Below are 21887 nucleotides of genomic sequence, written 5' to 3'. Positions count from 1 at the left end.
ATCAAATTTGTTTTCCCCTGACATACTATAATTATCTAGCAACATTAGTTTTTCAACTTCTACAATAACGTTTCGGTATCGTCTCTCAAGTCATGTAGGCAGCTGAGTCTCTGTCTATAAACAAATAATCACTTGAGAGAACGAAAAAATTGTTTTATCGATTTGTTTCTTTATGTTGGTTAGCATTCCATTGGTCTCTTAACAGAAATTCAGCAGGAGTCTTTTAATATTATTTCAAATAATAACCAAATATTTTTATTTGGGTAAAATTTTCTTTCACCGACTCATTTTTACTGTTAGTTAAATTGATCAGTTTGGGAAGATAAGATTTTAACACATTAAAAAACAATTTGAGAGAAAACGAAGAAAAAGTTATGCTTTTCAACGCTGCTCCGTTCTTCATCTATGTCAACCTCCGATGATCTAACTTCTCCAATTGACCTAAAATTTACAGTTTTCAATTACTTGTCGAAAAAAAAAATTAAGGAATGATCAGATTGAGTCAGAAAAGTGTTCCATTTTACATTAAAACGAATTTTGCAGGACGATATAACATGATCCAGCAGGCCACCGGATTTGTGAGTTTGGCTTTTAACGTGCTGGATTAGACCATAAAAAGAGTCCGCAGCCGTGGAGCATCATTGTTGAGATTCAAGGAAATGTTGAAATCACCTAAAAGAAAAAAGTTTCTCTCACTGAAAGTCAGTAAAATTATCAAAACAACTTAACACTTCCTCCGGGCACTATGTACACGGTGATTAGGAAAAAAATTGTTCCTGAATTTTCAAGGTTGCGCAGCAGCATTCGAGGAGCTCTGACGATTGATTATCAAAATTCTCTAACTGAATATTTGATCTGTAGAATGAACAAATTCCTCCGCGCCTTTCTTTGAGTCGTGGTGCACTGTGAAACTTAAAACCAAAAGGGCAACCTTGTTGCAAAAGGAAAGTATCATCCATATTATCTCTCATCCTTGATTCGACACATTCCAATATCTATCTCTGACTTGCAATAAAGAATTCACTCCTTTTGTCTTGTTTCTCATGGAGCGCGCACTATGTAAGGAGCAGTTAAACATTCGCTTTTCATAAATGCTATTATCAGAAATTCTAAATTCTATTCATCTTCTTTCACCGCTTTTCAGCCAATCACGAGCTGGCTTGTTCAGATAGAATCTTGATATGGTTACATTGTCAGTGCTAAATTTCGGTGACTCGACTTACCGGTGATCTTCAAACTTAAAAACCGAATTACATGACTTAATCTGTGATTCCGCTCTTGAAATCTGACAAATGAAGGACTTCAATGCCGTTTGTTTCACAGTATTCCATTTCTGTGACAGATATGTTGGTTAATTCATCCGACGTTCGGCGGCGCTTGGGAGGTCTTTTCACGCCCGATATTACCGATGTATTTGTATCGGTACGAGTCTTTAGTTCTTTAGAAGGTTTTAGCCATCGTTTTGTTTTTTCTATAGTCGGCTTTCCTTTTTTGGTACCTGATTCACTTTAAGATTTCGAGGTCCTGTTTCTTCGGGTTCTCAGGGGCCCCGTCTCTGCTGCTTTAAGAAACGGAAAATGCGGCTTTTTCATCGTAGCTATTTAAATTCGAAGTATAGATAAGAGCATCAACGCATTCTACTTTTTGCTCAGTTGCGGAAAAACTATATAGTGCCGAGAGCTCTGCAGCGAAAGTTAGCGAACACTTACTGCAGGACCAAAAAATAATTCCGCTAGTATCTGAACTGTTCCTAATGCCTAGACACGCAAGGTGGACATAAACGTTTTTACATTTAACACAATGGGTACCAACCTGGGCACTGCATTGCTGTACCAAACTTCACGAAGCCGTTCAGGGAATTGTGGGGATGCTGGGGGAAAACGAAAATGGAGATCAGAGGAAGTCGCCCTCAAGGGGCCTGAAGGTAGCACGCCACAAAGGGTTTGATGTATACAGAATAACTTTGATAAATAACCCACAAAATTAGATAAACCTTTGCACGGTCAGTCAAACAGATCAAAGAGATGCTGAGAACTCACGACAAATATTTGAGCTGAAAATTTTAACGTGCAGAGGAATAAGTTCTTCGAATAGCTTAATGTAAATGAAAATCAAGCAGATGCGGAGAAACCTCACGCCAAAATCGAGAAAACTTCAAATCGAGATTGTTGTCCCAGATACAATTTCTTCCGCCGGAATCTGAAATCCCCAGTAATTGGGCAACCCAAACAATGTGCGGCCTCTTATCACTTAGTAAATATTAACAATCACGTGCTGAAACAAAATTAAATTGCCTCCCGAGTGAAAAATGGAGACTATTTAATAAGTCTCCTTTTTTCACCCGGGAGGGTGAAAAATGGATATGGATGAACAATGGGTGAAAAAAATTCACCCATTGTTTTTCCATCAACTTTTTTTTAAACCATTAGCCTTTGACAAAAAATTCTCGATAAATTTACTGAAAAATCCTTACGAAACCAATAGGACATGTTTTTCGTTAGACTAAGCCATAGAAACGGACTAAAGATGCAGAAAACTCAAAAAATTACAAACAATTTTTGAAGCCATTAAAATCATTATTTTTTATCTGAATGGTTTTTTATTCAATTTTTATTTATACTAATTCTGTTAAAATTATACTGAAAGATTTAAAATGTGAACTTGGGCCCCATTTGAAAATCATTGGGATCTGTTTTCAATGCAATATTAATCGCTCACAAACTTTTAATGAAACGCGTTTTGTCCAACAAAGAAAACATCAGTTTTGACATGATATCAATAGACAAGCTAATGTTTAAATAACAAGAAAGTGCATGGGACCTCTCAATGATGAGAATAAGTTAAAAGTTGACAAGAAAAACTACAACAACTGAAAAGCTTAATGAATTGAAAATTATCATAAATTTAAGACTATTAGCTATAAACAGACTGTATGAATTAAGTTCATTCAATCGTCAATTAGAAGCTAATGAGACCTCTCAGCATTTAGAAAAACTTTTACGATTTCATAGAGAACTAAAACAACTGGCAAAACCAACAATTTCGCAAAAAGAGAAAAATGTCGAAGCCATTAAAAAACAAAACTTTTTAGTCATTAGTTTTTTCGACTAATTGTTTTTAACACTGGATTCTTTTAATTGTAACACTGTGACTTGAAAAACTCAACAAATTTAAACAAATTTACTAAAACCACGAAATATTTAAGAAATTTTCTAGCATCAAAGCAATTAGATTCAATAGCTGTCAACGGATTTCCTTAAATACGCTAACTTATGCCTCGATGGGAAGACAATGGTACCTCTTATTCATAAGTCATCAATAATTTATCACAATAAGTCCTATGACTATGAAAACGACAAATAATGAAATTGTTGAAGCCATTAAAACCAATCAAAAGTTTTTCTCTGAATTTGTTATCTATGATCAATTGAACGTCTTCATTAATCAATGGCAACTATCAATTTTAGGATCGTGTGATAAGATCGCGAACGGAACCAAAAATATGAAAAAATAACCAAAATTTCAAAAGAAAAATAAAAACCAGACAAAACCAATAGTTAGGAGATTAAACCGCTAATCATGTTTATTTTGGTTTTAATAAAAAGAACAGGGGTCCTGTTATTAGTGAGACTGGCCTACAATTTCAGAGAAATAAGTTTGAGATCGGTTAATAATCAAAAAAACTTTTTTTCGAAAAGTTATTTTCAAATAATTAACAGCTATTAGCTGTCGATTGAAAGATTTGGATTATAATGCCCTTTGGCTTATAATGCCCTTTAGGAAGCCTTTTGCACTTTTAGTCATCGAGTCTATGCCATAGAACTAAAAAAGTTTATTATCTTCAAAAAGAAAACCAAAATTTCATTAAAAGTTACGAAAACTCTGAGTGGACGCCATAAAAACAGTAGCGATTCTTCTCAATGATGCCACGCACATTTCTCTACGATGAATACATCGATCTGACAAAATTTATGAACAAAAAACCGTTTGAGTATATAGTTCATCCCTCCCAAAAGGGGTCGGAACAATAATTTTAACTGCGAAATTACGCTTGATTTTTATTCAGTTTTTCATGCTGTTGATCAAGCTGATAACTATGATAGATTGTTGCTTTAGATACTTGTATGTATATGTTTGTTCAGTTCATTTTGAGTGTTTTGTTTGTGTTTGCTGAAGTCGCCGCTGATGAAGCTTCGAAAGTGAAGAGTGTCATAACTAGGAAGGCTGCTGAGTGTACAGAGGAGAGTACTGCTGCCGATCAGGACTTTGTACATGTTCATTATGTGGGGAAATTGCAAAACGGTGTCACGTTTGACACGTCTTATGCCAGGAAACAACCTCTGAGATTCCAACTGGGTGCAAAAACAGTTATAAAGGTTTGATCTTTTTTCAGAGCCAAACCATATGGCTAAAGTTTAATTTATATAGCAGATTATGTCAACTTGTGTTTTTCAATTCGCTCTCAGACAAAGTTTATTGTCACCTACTCTCAAACGAAGTCTTTATGTGCTCCTGACCAAAGTTTGACTATCTGAAATCTCATCAACTGGTTTGTTTTTCAAAAATAACTCCTTCATTTGTTCTATCCTTCCTAATTTATTGGGGGGAGGGGGTTGGAACTTTGTGCCTGCCTGGCTTGGAAGGCGGTTTTTGGCTGACCAAAATCCATATCGGAGAAATTTTCACCACTATGCACATAAAAGATTTCAAAAATATCAAATTTTGATTTAGAAACTTTTAGATTAGGACTGGTACCGATTTATTCCTCTGTTTTAAAATTACAGAAATTGGTTTTCAATCAAAACATAGAGCTGAAAAGGAGCCAGGGCAAAAACTGGAAAAACAATTACGTCCTTCAAGGATTTTCAAAAAAATACGAACAGTATTTGAAATTCATTGTATAAATTTTGGTGACTTGAGAAGGGCAAATATCCTATCATAATGTGAAATTACCCCGGAATTAAGGATACCAAATGGAGATGAGAAAGTCAAAAGTCGTTAACTATGGAGATCAGGCGTATCTCGCAATACTTTGTCAAATACTTTTTTGGTTTTCTACTTCTGCGTGCTTGTTGTTTTTTGTCAGAGTTTAACAGAGTTTCTAAGAAACAAGCAGTCAGTTGTTTTCAACTAAACCGAAATTAATATTAACTTAGAAGTTAATCACTAACTTCTAAACAAAAAATAAGACGAAATTAGAATTCTGAAAGGAAAACTGTAGTTACTTTTTTAAAGCATTGAATGGCTAATTAGATTAATTGGTCAACTACTTTCCAATTCGAACCAACATTTAGATCAACAAACTACAAAAGTGAGTGTTCTAGTGATTGATACGCTTTACAAAGCAATACATAGCTTTTTCGTTAAAATTTCCTGTAATTTCGAAAGCTGGTGACTTCTTAATTGCTCTCGAACGAAGTTCGTAGCAATTATTGTGAACGTGTTGGTCTTTTTTATGAAAATTTTTTGCTTGACCATTTTTCGCTGTTATTTTTATTTTATTTTAGTAATAATTCTAATTGAAAGAAATTAAACAGAGTTTTCATTTTTCATATTTATCAAAAACGTTTCTCATTTGTTGAGCTTCCCTTCCTCAATTAAGCAGGTGCTTTAAAAGTTTTAGGAGGTTAATTGGAAAACTGCAATACAGTTGAGTCATTAAAGATGGAGTAAAGAAGCTTTTGTTCTTTAGATTTTATAAAAAAAAACAATATCTGTGCTGACCTTTTCACTTATATTTCCAGCATGATGGTTATTCATCTCCACAACAATTGATGATTTTGTAATCGAACAGGAAGAGCCCACTCGGAAAAATGCCTCTGGAGAACAAAAATTGTTTTTCCAAAAGGTGATGATTTCAAACAAATCCTCGTGAACTTGAAGGCAACATTGTTATAGTTAATTTTAATTTCCAGAGAATAAAGAGGAAATAGGAAAAGTCAGTTGTATTTTTTTATTTTCAAACAAATTACTATCTGCTTTTTTCTTTTAATGCGTGTTGGTTTTTTTTGCTCACTTTTTTTTAGCCAGATCAAACTCTACAAGATCATTATAAATTTTAGGTTATGATTCAAGATAAACCGAAAACAAAGAAAAATTTATCGGGACATTTGCATTTTTCTAAAAAAGATTTTGTTTATTCAATTGAGTCATTACAGATTGACCGATGAATCTTTCATTCTTCGTTTTTGAGAAGAAATTTTGAACGTAAACTCTTAAAAGCAAAATAAAATTGTTTAGATTTAGTTTCGCTTAGTTTTAGTATTGCATAGGTTTAGTATTAAGAGTTCAAAGAAGAACCTTGGTTTTTTCTCGATTTTATGAAACTGTTATTCCGTGAAATCTTCATTATTTTAAGTAAATTTTCGTATACTGGAAGAGAGCAAGTACATGATAAAGTTAAAGCAAATATTTGACAAAATTATTTCTTATGAAAATATATCTTGTTAAAGTTTATAATAAAGCTTTGCAGTGCAATTTTTTAAAATTTCCCCCACCCCTCCCCGTTTTTTCATTTTTACTTCAATTATTTGTGATTTTTTTAAATCTAAAGTTTTTGTTACATGAATTAAAACTAGACTGTAGGAGCTGCAAATAGGCCTTTCTGTTTTGTTTGCTCTACGATGTGTAAACTGAAATTTGAAGTTTTGACTTAAAGAAATAGCCTGGAAGGTAACACTAGCTTTTTTAAAACGAATGCAAATGGTAGAAATCTATCAAGCTTTTTTGTACCAGTAATAATGCTGACTGAAATAAATTGAATAGAACTTTAGATTTTCGTATTTATCAAAAACGTTTCGCATTTGTGCTTCAATTATGTTTTTGGAGATTAATTGGAAAACGGCAATACAGTTTAGTCATTACAGATGGAGTAAAGATGTTTTCGTTCAGATTTTATTCAATTGAGTCATTAGAGATGGACCGAAGAATCTTTCATTTTTCGTTTTTGAGAAGAAATCTGTGGTTCATCTTTCATTCTTCATGATCTTATTCATCCTTACAATTTTAAAACTTGTTTGCTTTAAATCAAGCTTTGCGATTTCGTTTTAAACGTAAACTCTAAATAGCGAAATAAGATTGTTTAGATTAAGGTTTTTTAGATTAAATTTTGTTTAGATTTAGTTTTGTATAGAGTTAGTATTTAAATTCAAAGAACCTTTGTTTTTTTCTGATTTTATGAAACTGCAATTACGTGAAATCTTGAATAATTCAATTAAGTTTTCGTATACTGGAAGAAAGCAAGTATATGACAAAGTTGAACGCAAGTATTTGACCAAATTATTTTCAATAGAAATAGATTTTGTTAATGTTTAAAGCTTTGCAGTTCAAAATTTTTCCTATAATATCCCCCACCACTCCCCGGTCGATTTTTTCTTTCAATTATTTGTGATTTACTTTTTCAAATTATTTTAAAAACCAAATTTCTGCTACATGAAAAACTAGACTGTAAATGCTGCAAATTCGCCTTTCTTTGCTCTACGATGTGTGGACGAAAAGTTAAAGTTTTGACTAGTAAAACAGCTTGGCGCGCATAAATGTTCCCTTATTTTTGAGGAGTGAATTGAAAACAGACATAAGCCTTAAAATGCTTGTTTAGGTTTGATTCAAGATAAACTGAAAGCAAGGAAAAGTTTATGGGAATAATTGCATTGTTCTGAAAAGATTTTGATTGGTCAAGTTATTCAAGTGAGCAAGACACAAATTGGGGAGGCAAGGGTGAAAAATTCTAGTCTTAATGCCAGTTTAGCAGCAACTTCTGATCCATTATTAAAATCTTGTTAAGTTGTTTGAAATCCTGTCGTTTTTCATAATCAATAGAGATCAATTATAGGGAGTTTGAAGAATAACAGAAAAATCAGAACATCTTTATTTGTCGAATTGCAAGCAATTAAATTGTTTTTTAACTCCTCCGATTTTCTGTTTCCTTTCAATCTAAGAAACTCAGTTTTATTTTTTGGAACACTTTGCAACCTTTTTTTTTTATCAATTTCAGGTTTTTAAAAACAATTCAAATGGTAGAAATTTATCAAGTTTTTTGGTACCAGTAATAACTCAGATTGAAATAAATTGAACAGAATTTCTATTAACAGCTATAACAGAATTCTGGTGACTTTTTAATTGCTCTCGAACGAAGTTAGTAGCAATTATTGTGAAAGTGTTGGTCTTTTTTATGCAAATTTTTTGCGTGACCGTTTTTCGCTTTTCTTCTGGAACATTCCTTGACATCCCAAGTGATTTTTTTCACGCTTTCGGTCATTATTGAGTGATCTTTATTGCTATCATTCTGAAGTAAAGCTTGTTAAAATAAAATCGATTGCAGCAAAGTTAAAGTAAGACACCGATAGCCCAGTGGTCAGTGCTTCTGGTGAGGGATCGGGAAGTAAATGGATCGAATCTTTGCGTGGTCATGAAGAAACATGAAGAAAAATTTATCTAGGCTACGCCCCCTGAATTAAATTGCCTCGCCCGTCTTTCGAGAGCACTTCTTCCGAAATTAGTCGATTTATGTTTAAAAATGTCTTTTTGGACTTTTCAGCCTCTCAAACAGCTATTATTGTCATTTTTTCTTTTCCTGTCTTGCTAAACTTTATTTGTCTCCGGTGAGACGGTTGCTGAACCTTTAGCTTTGATATTTTTTGCACACTGTTCGCTAGAACCTAGAAAAACTACGTCGAACAGCAGTTTCAATAGTTTGTTGGGATCTCCCACCCCCTGCTTATTAGGTCCACATTAATTGGACCCCCAGACGCACCGTCTTTTTTAATAGCCGCACAGAGATAGCTGGGGCGATTATTGGCCTTCTCTTGTGTTTTTTTTATTTCGTCGTATAGATTTTTGTTACTACCTTATGACGTCAAAATCACTTCAAAACTGCTTTTTGTTCATTCGTTCATGCAATTTCAACTGAGGTGCGTGTGTGACGTCCGTTTTCGCTCTTAGTGGAACGAGTTTTTTTGTTCATTCGCGTGATTAAATTTTTGGTCAGACTTGACTTACCTCACTCTCAAAATTGACTTCCTCACTTTGAAATTGACTTTTAATCACTATAATTCAAAGAGATAAGGTCAAATGGGTGTGTGCCACTCTAAATGAAGGTTATTTGAGAGCAGCTGATAGAGGCAGCAAAAACTTATACAGATTTTAAATCAAAATATAACATATCAGCCTTTAATGAAAAGACAAAATTTTTTGGTCTGTCTTTTTTACTGTTTATTTGAGACTGCAGATCTACGAAGCTATTGCGGCTATTTTCTGGCAATCTGCCAGCTATGTTTTTGTCAATTTTAGTTTCTTAAAGACAATTCAATTGGTAGAAATTTATGATTTTTTTTGGTACCAGTATTAATTCAGATCGAAATAAATTGAACAAAGTTTTAAGTTTTTTGTGTTTGTCAGAAACGTTCATTTGTTGAGCTGCTTCAATCAAGCGGGTGCCTAAATGTTTTTAGATATCAATTGGAAAACTTTATTACAGTTGAGTCATTAAAGATGGCGTAAAGAAGCTTCGTTCTTCATTTTTTAAGAAATGAACATTTGTGCTTACTTTTTCACTATTATTTCCAACATGATTGTTATCTCTACAATAATTGATTACTATTTTTAGTGAAACAGTAAGAGATCTTCCGAAAAAATACCTCTGGAGAACAAATAAAATAATCTTTCAAAGGCGATGATCCTCGTGAACTTGAAAGAAATTTTTTTTTTGGTTAATTTTAATTTCAGAAATATAAAGATGGCATTCGAAAAGTTATTTGTATTTTTTTCAACGAAATTACCTACTCTGTTCTTTTAATGCATGGTGTTGGTTTCCCTGCTTAGATAGTTTTAGACAGATCAATCTCTAGGGAACTCTACAAGATCATTTTAAAGGTTAGGTTATGATTCAAGATGAACTGAAAACAAAGAAAAATTTAACGAGATATTTGCAGTTTTGGGATATTTGCAGTGTTCTAAAAAAGATTTTGGTTATTCAAGTGATTCATTAGAGATCTTTTTTCTAAGGATCTTTCATTCTTCGTTTTTCAGGAAAATACTTTTGTGCTGACTTTTTCATTTTTTTAAACCATGGTCTCATTCAGCGCTACAAGATTAAATTGTTGTTTATTTTGAATCAAGCATTGCGATTTCGTTCTGAACATAAACTCTAAACAGCAAAATATGGTTGATTAGATTTAGTTTTGTTTAGATTTAAGTTTTGTTTAGATTTAGTTCTGTTTAGATTAAGTCTTGTTTAGATTTAGTTTTGTTTAGATTTAGTTTTGTATAGAGTTAGTATTTAAATTCAAAGAACCTTTGTTTTTTTTCTGATTTTATGAAACTGCAAATACGTGAAATCTTGAATAATTCAAATAAAATGTCGTATACTGGAAGAAAGCAAGTGTAAGACAAAGTTAGTCGCGAAGAATCTTTCATTCTTCGTTCTTAAGAAAATTTTTTGGGCTGACTTTCTAAAATTTTTTAAACCATAGTCTTATTCATCTCTACATGTTTAAATTGTTGTTTTAAATCAAGCATGGCGATTTCGTTTCGAACGTAAACTCTAAAAACCAAACTAAGATAGTTTGGATTTAGGTTTTTAGATTTAATTTTGTTTTAAATTATATTTAAAGAACCTTTGTTTTTTTTTCCGATTTTATGAAACTGCCATTCCGTTAAATCTTGATTATGTTAAGTAAATTTTCGTATACTGGAAGAAAGCAAGTATTTGACAAAATTATATCTTTTAATAAAAAGGTCTGTTCAAAGTTTAAAATAAACCTCTGCAATTCAAAATTTTGTCCTAAAATATCCCCCACCCCTCTCCGGTTGATGTTTTTCCCTTTTAGTTCCAATATTTGTGATTTTCTCCTAAAGCAAATTTTTGGTACATGAATAAAAACTAGACTAGGGGCTGCAAATTGGCCTTTCTTTTTTGCTCTACGATGCGTAAACAAAAATTCAAAGTTTTGACTGAATTAAATAGCGTGGCTCGCTTAATTATTCCCTTATTTTTCCAGATTTAATTAAAATCAGAAATAAGCCTTAAAAAAATGCAAATTGTTTGATTTTTGAGACCAGCGTCTTTCTTTTCAATAGAAGGTGATGGGGGGAGTGTTATTTTCTTGTTAATCAAACATGTTCGACTTAAGTGGTGGACGCTTGCGATGTCATTAGTTTTGAGAGGTCTTTTTAAGAATAAAGTTTTTGTCCACTATTTTAATTGACTCTTTTCAGTTAAAATGGAAAAGCGTCACTCCATTTTACTGGAAATTTGAAGCTTGAATATTTTTCAACTAAAATAAAGCTTAAAAAAAGTTCAGATAAATTATTTCAAACTCCTAAAGTATCATGACCCCTAATAATGTGGTCCGGCAAATGCCTTTGTTTAATTGCCGCCAAATCAAAATTGTAGCAATTGTATTTGCCCTTTTGGTCTTTTAATTGATCTGAAACGAGCTGAGTCCTTTTGTTTGATGAAATAATTGAACTTGTGGTTTTTCTGCAAAATTTTTGCTTGACCAATTTAATCTAGAACATTTGTTAAGGTTGACTTCCCGAGTAACTTTATCAAGGTTGACTTCTTCATTTTTGCGTGACCTAAATTGCTCTGGTTCAGAAATTAAATCTTGCTAAACCTAAATCGATTGTAAAAACAGCAAGCACAAGAGCCTGATAGTCCGAGTGGGCGTCTCTTACTTCTGAGGTAGCGGATTTTTTTTTCGCCGATAAATTAGCCAGGCCAAGAGAAGGCTAGCATTCCATTCGCCCCTCTGAATTAAATTGCCCCATGGCGTTGGAGAGCAATTTGTCGATCGTTAGTCAGTATATGTTTTAAGACAATTTTTCTTACCATCGACTTTTCGTCTGATTGTTTTTTCGTCTGACCATTTGACTTTTGGTCCTCCAAAAGGCGTAAACAGGAAAAAGCACAAACGGAATTTAGTTCGCTTAGAGCCTTGCGGCGCTCTGAAACTGTTTAAGAGACGTAAATTCGTGGCGTGAAGGGCAGTTCCTATAGTTTGAGCCATTGCTGTCGTTAACAGGCCTTTATACATTGCAAACTTTAGGTGTGATTACTACCATGCTACTGTGATATACATTTATTAGTTTTTCACCAAAAGTGATATTATTAATCTTTGTTAAGCTTCCATTCTTCGCAAGAAAATCCAATAGTTTCCAAAAAAAATTGTTTTGTGGAAAAGAAGGCGGCCAAACGGTTCCATCAATATGCTGTAGCTGTTCTCTTTTTTGGAAGACTTTTTAAGGGATAATAGTTAAATGCGTCATTTTGACGCCAGTACTTGCTTGTTTGATTTTTATTTTTTTCCACGCATTTGAGCAGCGTTATCTGTTTTCAAGGAGAATAAAGTTTCGCCCAGTTGTCATTGATGTATCTGTGCGAATTTTTAAGGGCTGGGAGTTGGGTATATTGGGAATGTGCCTGGGAGAGGCAAGACAGTTGACCATTCCCCCTGAGCTAGCCTATGGGGAGAGGGGAGCACCTCCGACTATTCCACCCTCTGCGACTCTCGTGTTCGAAGTTGAGTTAGTGGATCTTGTCAAGAAGAACAAGGTAAGCATTTATTGGTCCAGTATCTAGTTTGTGATTGGAGGCGGCAGTTCTGATTTTTCAAAAGTATCTCGTGCTTCGTTAAATTTAATGCTTTTCTCATTTTTTTAATCCAAGAATATCCGCAGCTGTTTACGCAAGAAGACATTACTATAGTTCTTTTTCTTATGAAGTACTTACCATATTTATATATGTACAATACCTGCATGGTTTGGCGGGAAGTGGATAGTTTCCTTGGCTCGACCTTAACTTTTCACGCGGCTTTATTTCAGTGGGGTGATTATCTTTTGCTGGCTAAGATGTGTGCAGTTCCTGGAACAGTTCTATTCATTATTTACGCCGTCTACAAAAGGGTCAATGAAGAAACTCAGCAGGAGGAGACTTTGAAGAAAGAGCGGAAGAAAGAGAAGAAAAAGAAAAAATGAATCGGCGTTGTCTTTTCAAAGAGTTCATCTGTCGCGATTCAATTTCAATTCGGTTTGATGATGGTGATCAGAAACTTTAAGTTGAGATTTTTTCGTGTGCATTTGTTATGGGTCTCGAATTGTAAATGTAAAGATTTAATCAAGCTCATGCTAGCTTCGTGCAAATGAGCCAACCGGAGAGACAGTCTCATTCTAAAAATGGGTGTTTAAAGTTTGTTTACGTATAATTTTTGTCTGCACTTCTGGGGATCTTACAAAGTTATTTCACAAGGTTAGAGAAAAACGGTAGTCTCAACGCGTCTGTGTAATTGAAGTCATAATTTTTCAGTGACCTCAGAAAAATTTATGTTTACTTTACTTCTCGGAAAGGGCTGTGACCTTTACTATGTGTTGTTAATAGTGGTTGGGAAATTATTCAGGGCTCTTAACCACTATAGCCTGTTCACAAAGTTATATGCGATAGCCGCGATTGATATTTCATTCCCCTGTCTGAAGCATTCTGTGAGCTTGAGCTCCCTCTTAAAATAGATGCTGGCTGAGCACAACCGGAGCAATCTTGGCTGCAATGATGTTACCCCAAGAAAGTTTCAGAATAAAAAAGTCGCCTTGGTCACCAAAGTGCTGTTCCGCTGCGATAACGCCAAAACGAATTATCATTAAATCCCCTCCATAATAATACTAATATGGTAATTAGAGGATCTGTAGATAGAGCTCGACTACGCTGGAGGGACTATGATGGGAAGGAGTTCTTTTCGATGTACTGAGAAAATGTCTCAAATCTATGTAGAAATGTTTGTCCTTCAGATACGGTCAATAATTGAAATAGTTCAAATAGATTTGTCTCTGAGAATTATCAAAGTGAATCCTTTATTTATTCACTCTTCATGGTCCGGTTGCTCAACTTAATGCATCGGTAAATATGAATGTATTGTTTCAGATATCACATGTGCTTGACTAGCAAGACGCAAGGAGTTTGTTTAACTTAATGTCCCATTACTGCGTCTATTTTCTTAATTTAAAGCTTGAGTTACTCAAATGCTTTCAATTGTTTGTCTTAACATACTTTGATACATTTGACAAATTGAATTGATTTCTAACGAAAGGTGTGTGATCGCAATAAATTCCAACGTATTTACCAATATTTATTCGAATCTGAGTAATACTGAAACCAAGTACAACAATCTGATCAAATGAACCAAGCATGAATTCCTCACCTTTTGTTATCATCTCACTTTTACTCATCTCATACAATGCAGTGTCCTCAAAGGACGATTACACGCCGACCCACGGTCCCAATATGTGTGCCTTCCGAGGGACATGTAAACCAGCCGGGACTTCTAACCAACCTTGTGTAGACAACGTCCCACCTGTGCCAGTGAACGATGCAGACGCAACTGCGATCTTGCAGTCTTTATGTCCAAACTTTTACGCTAATGGGAATGACAATCCTTCAGTATGTTGCGATGCTGGTCAAATTCATGCGCTCAAGTCCAACATGGCGCTGCCCGCACAGCTGTTATCTCGTTGCCCTGCGTGCTACCGCAATTTTTTGGAACTCTGGTGTGCCTACACGTGTGACCCAAACCAAAGTCAATTTGTGGACGTGACGAAAGCGTACTCATATAATGGCTCATTGTCTGCTGACACGATGGATGTGTACTTCTCGCAAGACTACGCTGACAGTATGTACGAGTCTTGCGTGGGTGTTCAATTCCCAGGTGGTAATGTAGCCGCTATGTCGTTAATTTGTGGACGAGCGGTGTCAAAGTGTTCTCCACAAAGCCTGCTGGATTTCCTTGGGTCCAAGCAAAATGGACAATCACCTGTACAGCTCAATATGCACATTAAGAATGCTTCTGAACCCATGCCCACAAGTAATCACTAGCTTTACTGACATTCTTTTTTAGCCGCGGAGCGATAGCTAGAGGCCATTATTGGTCTCATCTTGATTTTTTTTTTACAATTGAAAGAATTTGAATTGTATTGGTGCGCTCTTTTTATAGCTGCGAAGCTGTAAGCTGAGCGAAGCTATATTGCGGTGCTCTTGGTTTTTTACGACTCGAAGAGGAGTGTTGGTTTTCTTAAGGTTTTTTTTTACCGGAAGTACTATTCGTTCAGACGATGTTTTGACCTAAAAGCGAAAGCGAGTAAAATTACAGTGTGAACTAATTTTTTCTGAGCGAGAGAAGTTTTTTTGATCATGCGCTGCGTTTAGTGAATGACTTTTTGACATTGAAAAGTAGTTTTTGACTGAATGACACATATAGATAACCGTTTTTAGCCGTTTTTTCGTCTAAGTGGCCTAGTTTTATTGCTTGTAATTTGGTTTTTTGTAGAAATAATTTTTAATCGATGCTAGGTTGAAATGTAAACCCCGGAAATTGATAGCACAGTATTTTGCATAGCCTGAAATTGCGTTTCAAATGCGAAATTGGCACATATTTCCTGAGTTTTTACTTAATTTTTGGCTTTTTTTTCTATTAATTTCTTCATTTTTGGATCTTTTAGCCGTTTTTTGTCAAAAATCAGATAATATGGCAACTTTTCCTTTGATAATTCATATACTCAATGCCTCTTTCTACCTCGATGTAATTTTGTTTCATAAAATTGTACATTTGCTAATCCGATTTTCGTAGTTTTTTGCCAATTTTTTTCAGTTTTTTGTTTGTATTTTGCTTTTAATTACTAGAAATAGTATTTTGGGGAACATTAGGGACTTTAATTTCGTTTCAATAAAAATTCAATCATTTTTTGGTGTTAGGTTTTGAAAAAACAGATAAATTGTGCAGTCTTATTTTTTTTTGACCACTTTTTTGCAAAATGTTTCATTGTTTCGTATGTCTGAATTCTGCTTTTTCTTGTTTTATTCTGTTCAGCAAGTTGGATTTTTGTCTCGAATGACTCGTTGTCTTTTCTATGTCTCGAATGCTGATCAATGAAATGTACTCGTTTTTCTTGATTTTTTTAATTTGATTTTTAACTTTCAAAAATCAAGAATTGGTCTTTTTGTTACGGTGTTCCTAACATTGTGTCCATATTCTTCACGTTCTCATTTGTTTCATTCTAGTTTTGTCCTTGCACCTACTTTTATATTCGTTATTTTGATTTTTTCAGTTGTTAAAAAATTGAATGAATTCAGCTTTTTCTTAGATCTTGGTTTCTTCGGTTTGCAATTGATTTAATTCAAAATAAGGCAGTACTGGGAGTCTCCTAGAAAGTCTTTTCCAACATTTCTATTTTTAACTATTCATTGCAATTTTCTTCCGGGCTTGGTATTGTTTTTGGACGATTTTTTGCCTTTGAATATTATTCTGTTGCTTTTGTTTCTCTATGATTAATTTAATTTTTGAATTAGTATGAAATCATGTTGTCTAGCATATATACAACAAGGAAGAATCATGTATTATTTTTGTCCTAATTGCCGTGATTAGAAATATAATTGTAGTGGTTCTCTGATTCTTAAGTTGGAGGACTCTTTTTTGAATAATTTTGACTTTCCTGTCTTTTTTGAGAAGTTTTTATCTGCCGTTTGCTTTCGCGATCTTTTTGAGATTAGAATCATTAATTATCTAAGTGAAATTGATGGCCGTGTCAGCTTTGTCAGTTTATCAGTTTTTTGATCATACTAAAAATTTCAGACTTTTTTAACGTAACCAAACGTTTTCAATAATAAAATTTTGCTGCATTTTCTTTCTCTTGGTGACAATGGTTTAAATTTCACCGATTTTTAGATCAGACCCGGGGAGGTAATGAGTTAATGGTTTAATACAAAAAGGTAATGGCTTCAGCTTTTTGTGAAGTTTTGGTGCTTCGAGTCGCTTCCGGAATTCTTCCGGCTATGTTTTTTTGTTTGGTCGTCTGACGCTCTTTTTTCGTTTTACATTTGTTCACACAGCAAAGCTGAAAGAGTCAAATTTTCTGAATGACTTCTTCCTCTCACTAACGGCATTTGCGCTCGTGACGCCATATCTCACTCGCTTTAGCAAAAGTTTTTAGGTTATTTGCGTGATTAGATTTTGATCATACGTGACTTAACTCACTCAATAAAATGACTTTTGCACTTTGAAACTTAAGTTTAGTTTGAATTTGTTTAAGGTCAAAGGAACTCATTTGCACAGTAAAGGTCCCTAATAAGAGGCTTCTGCCGAATGAATCATAGCAGGCTTTATTAATTTATCGCTGAATGTTTTTTTTACCTAGTTTTTTGAGCGGCGTCGATTTTTTCAATTTAGATCTGTATCTGTTTCTATCTCTATTATATGGCACGCAGGTCTCTTCTTTCGCAGCTATTCCGGCAATCTGCCGGCTATGTTTTACATTTTTTTCGACTTTTTGTTTTCAATGAGACGTTGAGTAGTTTTGTTTTCAATAAGAGTAGTGATTTTAGTCAGTCTGGAGCAGTAAAGTTAGCGAAAAAGTGAGTATTATAAAAGTGATTATTTTAAAGGGTTAAGTTTTTGCAAACTGCTGAGTTGAGTGAGAATTTTGTGAACAGATTTTTGGTTCTTAAAAGCATTATTTTTATGTGCGACCATACGACTTCTAGTTTTCATCCTTTTTTCTACTGTTTTGCTAAGCTAATGGTTTTAACAGTTCATAGACGTGTTTTAATAATGCCTAATTTTAATTTTTGATTTAATCAACGGGAACTCATTTATTTACATGACTTAGACGCTGTTTGTTTTAATAAATTATCAGAGTTTTGCACTGTCTTCTAGTGCGTTTGCTGTCCTATTTCTTATTCTCAATAACGAAGGGACTGATTGGTTCTGTAATGAAATTATATAATAGTCTCAATTATTGTCTAAATGTTTTAATAACTTCTTCACAACTTTTTTTCGAAAGTTATCAGTTTTTAATCTTAGCCGGTCTTGCAGTTCTTTTTGCTGTCTTACTATTGGACTGTCTTACTGGCTCTGCAATGAGGCAGAATGGAAGTATTTGTCGGACTTGCGATTGCAACAAGAGCAGGACATTGAATTATTCAGATATTTTTTTGAAGGAAACTAAAGATTTTGCATGGAATGAACGATAAAAACAAATGATCAGAGTGCGCTCGTCTTTATAACTTGTAACTCAATATGTAATTCAATTTTTCTAATGTATTTTAAAACTTATTTTGCCGAGAGTAATAATTTAGATTTGAGGTGGTCTTTCAAAACTTTGTCTGATCCACTTAACATTCACTTCGCATCTTTTTGTCGTTTTATGGATCCTGATGTTTTTTGAAAAGTTTCGAGGAAGAGAGGCTGAAAGTGAGACGGTGGCAGCTGCAATCTGCTAAATTAAAGGCTCGGTTTTGCCAACTGATTCAATAATTAGTATTGCACAGTTTTCCACAGAAAGTATATTACGCAATTGAATAGCGGACAAATGTGATGTGTAAACAAAAATCAACTGAATCAGGCCTTATTTTTTAGTGAGTTTGTTCATTTATGTAATGAATTTCTCACTACACTTTAAGAAAATATGTATCAGTCGTTTTTTGTCTTATTTAGGTTTGATCGTGTTCATAATTTCTTTTGTTTTCTGCTGAATTAGTCTCGCTAATGAATGGTCTTCTTCGGCCTGTAGTGAGGCAGTTGTTTCTACTTTTTTATGTATTATTTTTACTGACTTTGACGCATTTATGTGAGCCGTTTTAGTTTTTATTGTTTTTATTTGTTTTTGTTGGTAACTTGCTACTTAGTCTAATTGATGACAGGTGTCATAGACTTTCTGAGTAATAAAAAAACACATCTTCATGGTTTAAACTATCTAATAGGTATACTTACCTTGAGAAACTGTTTTCATGAAATAGCAGTTCTTTTTTAATTTTGACAGTGCTTGTTAATCTATTTATTTTCTAGTTTTAGTCTCAAGCTCGACAGACACTGTTTCTTTTAAATCATCAATTCCGGGCTCCAAGCGATCAACGGTTGCTATTTTTGGCGATTGTTTGGCTACTTTTGAGAATATTCGTGAGCTTTAACGCTAAGCCTGAAACCCATGGCCTTTAGAGAATTAATTTGACTGAAAAATTATACAACTGACTTCATATGGGATGCCTGAGACTTGAACAAAAAACTTTCCTGAGAAAACAAAAAGAAGTCCTGTTAAATTTTCAACGTTTTATTGTTTATTTTTATGCGTCAATTTCACTGCAACTTAAACTGAAGGAATTATCCGTGCTCTACAGTTGGCTTCAAATTGATTAGCAGTTACAGATAAGGGAAAAACTAGGAGTTTTTTTGCGAATTTCTGCAAAAACTTATGCAGACCATTGCTGCAGTTTTTAAGCTTTAGATTTGACTAAAATGTATTTGAAATAGTTGAATGGGCTGTTCATTACAAGAGTTACAATTTTTTGAGAAAAAGAGGACAAGAATTGTTCTTCAACTTCAAATGGTTCCGTTCTCCTTCACTGACGCTTAATTGTCTGCCTAACTTTCTCCCCCGTCTTGCCAAAAGTTTTCTATTGGTATTGTCTATTTTGAAGATGTTCTGGATATCTGACAGCAATGTTTTGAATTTTTGAATCTCCTGTTCAGTAATTTTTGATTACCAAATTTTGTCCCCAGTAAACGCTAAATTAGAAAATTTGGACCCAAAGAGGACCTTCATTTTTTGAGATTTTCTGTTAATTTTTGTTTGTATTGATATATGTTTGGTGAATATTTTGAGTTGTTCTTCTACCGAGCGTGACAGTCAATTTTTTACTTTGTTTATTACTTTGGATTTTAATTCTTTTCCTGTTATGATTTTGTAATTCGTCGTATTCCCTTTTTTTGCATCTGCATCAAGCCGATCTGCATCAATTCCGATGGGCTTCAAGGGGATTATCGGCGATTTTTTGGCTACGTTTTTAGAATGAGCTTTTACGCTCATCCTCAAAAGCATGCACTAGAGAAATAAATTGACTGAAAAAATTGTACAATTGACTCCTTATGGGATGCCTGAGACTAGAACAAAATACTTTCCTGAGGGAAACAGAAAAAGAAATCCTGTTAATTTTTCAACATTGTTGATTGTTCCAGATACATCTAGTGACTTTCAAACGAGTTAATCTTCTCATTATCATGGGTCAATTTGCCTGCAACTTAAACTGACCGAAATGTTTGTGCTCTACAGCTGGCTTCAAATTAATTAGCAGTTTCATTTAGAGAAATTTATAATATTTATTATTTGTTCCTTTTTTATTAGTGAAAGGAGGGAATCTTAAGTCAAAGGTTCTGCACCTAATTTTCTGCTAAAACTTATTCAGGACGTGGCTGCAGTTTTGTATGGTTTAGATTTGATTAAAAAAATAGTTGAAATAATTTAATGGAATGTTCATTGCATGAAAAAGATTTTTTTGAGATAAAGAGGAAGGAATTTGTGCTTTCTCATCATTATTCTTTTGTTTGACGCTTAGCTGTCTTCATAATTGACGCGTAGTTGTTAATTTGTTTAGTTTGGGTTTTGATCTGGTGCTGTTTTGGCTATTTAATTAATTTTTTGGTCGTTATTGAGTAATGGTAAATAATGCTCACTGTTTTTTATTTTGTTGTTTATCGTCCTTTTCTTGTTTGTGACTGGCATCGGCGGCCCTGTAATGAGGCATTTTTAAATTCGTTTAGTGATTTGAGTTTAAATCAATTTTTATAAATGGGTATACCGACTATTTTCGAACACTATATGAATTTTTGAAAGTTTGCGCAATTATTTTCGAACACTATATAAATTTTTCGAACACAAATGTTTCTCAAAATTCGTCTCTTATTTAAAAAATATGATGTGACCCTATGGGTCAAGGAGTTGTAGAATGTTGCTCATACTATTTTCGTAGTATCGGTACTTTAGAAAAGTAAAGTTCGGGAACGCAAAAAAATTCGTCTGTTTTTTATGTAAAATGCTTTCTTATTTTTCGACTATTGGGTCTAGGTGGTTCAAAGCGATAAAAGAAACGTGTGTCAGGCTAACGTTAGCTATGATGTAAAGAAATTTAAGATTAGTCTTATATAAAGTCAAGTTTGCGATTTCATCAAATGTTTCTCTAAAGTCATTTCGTATTTCAAATATATGATGTAACCCCGTGGGTCAAAGAGTTGTCTAGTATGAGAATAGTATGAGAATGTTGCTCATAATATTTTTGTTGTTTTTCCTATTCATATGGATTGTATTAAACGAAAAGTTTTTGCTTTGGGGTCAATACTTTTAAAAAAAATGGTACATCCCAATGCCACAAAAACTGTTTTTTCCGAAAAAAATTTGCTCAAAAAAGGCTTTATTTCTCAATGTGGGACTGGCCAAATCTGTTTTCACTGGCCAAATCTATTTTCATTAGCCAGATCTTTTTTCACTGGTTTACATCCCAATGCCACAAAAACTGTTTTTTTTTCCGAAAAATCCTTTGTTCAAAAAAGGCTGTATTTCACAATGTGGGACAGGCCAAATCTGTTTTCACTGGCCAAATCTATTTTCATTAGCCAAATCTTTTTTCACTGGTTTACATCCCAATGCCACAAAAACTGTTTTTTCCGAAAGATCCTTCGCTCAAAAAAGGCTATTTCTCAATGTGGGACTGGCCGAATCTATTTTCAATGGCAAATCTATTTTCATTAGCCAAATCTTTTTTCACGGGTCGAATCTATTTTGTTAAATATATGATGTACGTCCCAGTGCCACAAAAACTGATTTTTTCCAAAAAAAAATCCCTCGCTCAAAAAAGGCTTTGTTTGTCAATGTGGGACGGGTGTAGATTCAATCAAGAACTTTTGATAAGTAGTATAAAGTTTTAATAAGTACTAGTAGTTGTAATAAAGCCTTAATAATTACTTTTATGCTCAAAAACGCTTTAAATTAGGCTTAATTGCAGATTATAGTGCGAAATTGAGCTACGTTGCATGCGAAAAAGCCATACATAAATGGAGCAGATGCGTGATATAAGACGC

At 33.9% G+C, this 21887-nt stretch overlaps 3 protein-coding genes across 3 annotated transcripts in view; 2 read left to right on the top strand and 1 right to left on the bottom strand.

Annotated features, from left to right (window-relative positions):
• LOC142337981 (digestive cysteine proteinase 1-like) overlaps positions 1–21887 on the bottom strand; it is a 233575-nt gene that overhangs the window by 100655 nt on the left and 111033 nt on the right. The window lies entirely within an intron of this gene.
• On the top strand, positions 4091–13811 carry LOC142337961 (uncharacterized). The gene is made up of 3 exons (XM_075387598.1): positions 4091–4376; positions 12392–12553; positions 12823–13811. The coding sequence occupies exons 1-3, from the start codon at positions 4125–4127 to the stop codon at positions 12973–12975; spliced, it is 567 nt and encodes a 188-aa protein (XP_075243713.1). The 5' UTR covers positions 4091–4124; the 3' UTR covers positions 12976–13811.
• Positions 13898–21887, top strand: part of LOC142337942 (NPC intracellular cholesterol transporter 1-like) — a 61004-nt gene continuing 53014 nt past the window's right edge. The window contains exon 1 of the mRNA XM_075387578.1: positions 13898–14849. Coding sequence (XP_075243693.1) covers positions 14177–14849 — 673 coding nt within the window. The 5' untranslated portion in view covers positions 13898–14176. The remainder of the gene's footprint in view (positions 14850–21887) is intronic.

Source organism: Convolutriloba macropyga, chromosome 1 (genome assembly GCF_964194025.1).
Source record: "Convolutriloba macropyga chromosome 1, txConMacr16.3, whole genome shotgun sequence".
Classification (NCBI taxonomy): Eukaryota; Metazoa; Xenacoelomorpha; order Acoela; family Convolutidae; genus Convolutriloba; species Convolutriloba macropyga.
This window is presented reverse-complemented; position numbering and strand designations above follow the sequence as displayed.

Bases quoted from the DNA above. Each gene is read 5' to 3' on its own strand.
- LOC142337961 (XM_075387598.1), top strand. From the start codon at position 4,125: ATGTATATGTTTGTTCAGTTCATTTTGAGTGTTTTGTTTGTGTTTGCT. The intron at 4,377-12,391 runs GTTTGATCTTTT...CGAATTTTTAAG, and splicing joins GTGCAAAAACAGTTATAAAG to GGCTGGGAGTTGGGTATATT. The intron at 12,554-12,822 runs GTAAGCATTTAT...GCTTTATTTCAG, and splicing joins ATCTTGTCAAGAAGAACAAG to TGGGGTGATTATCTTTTGCT.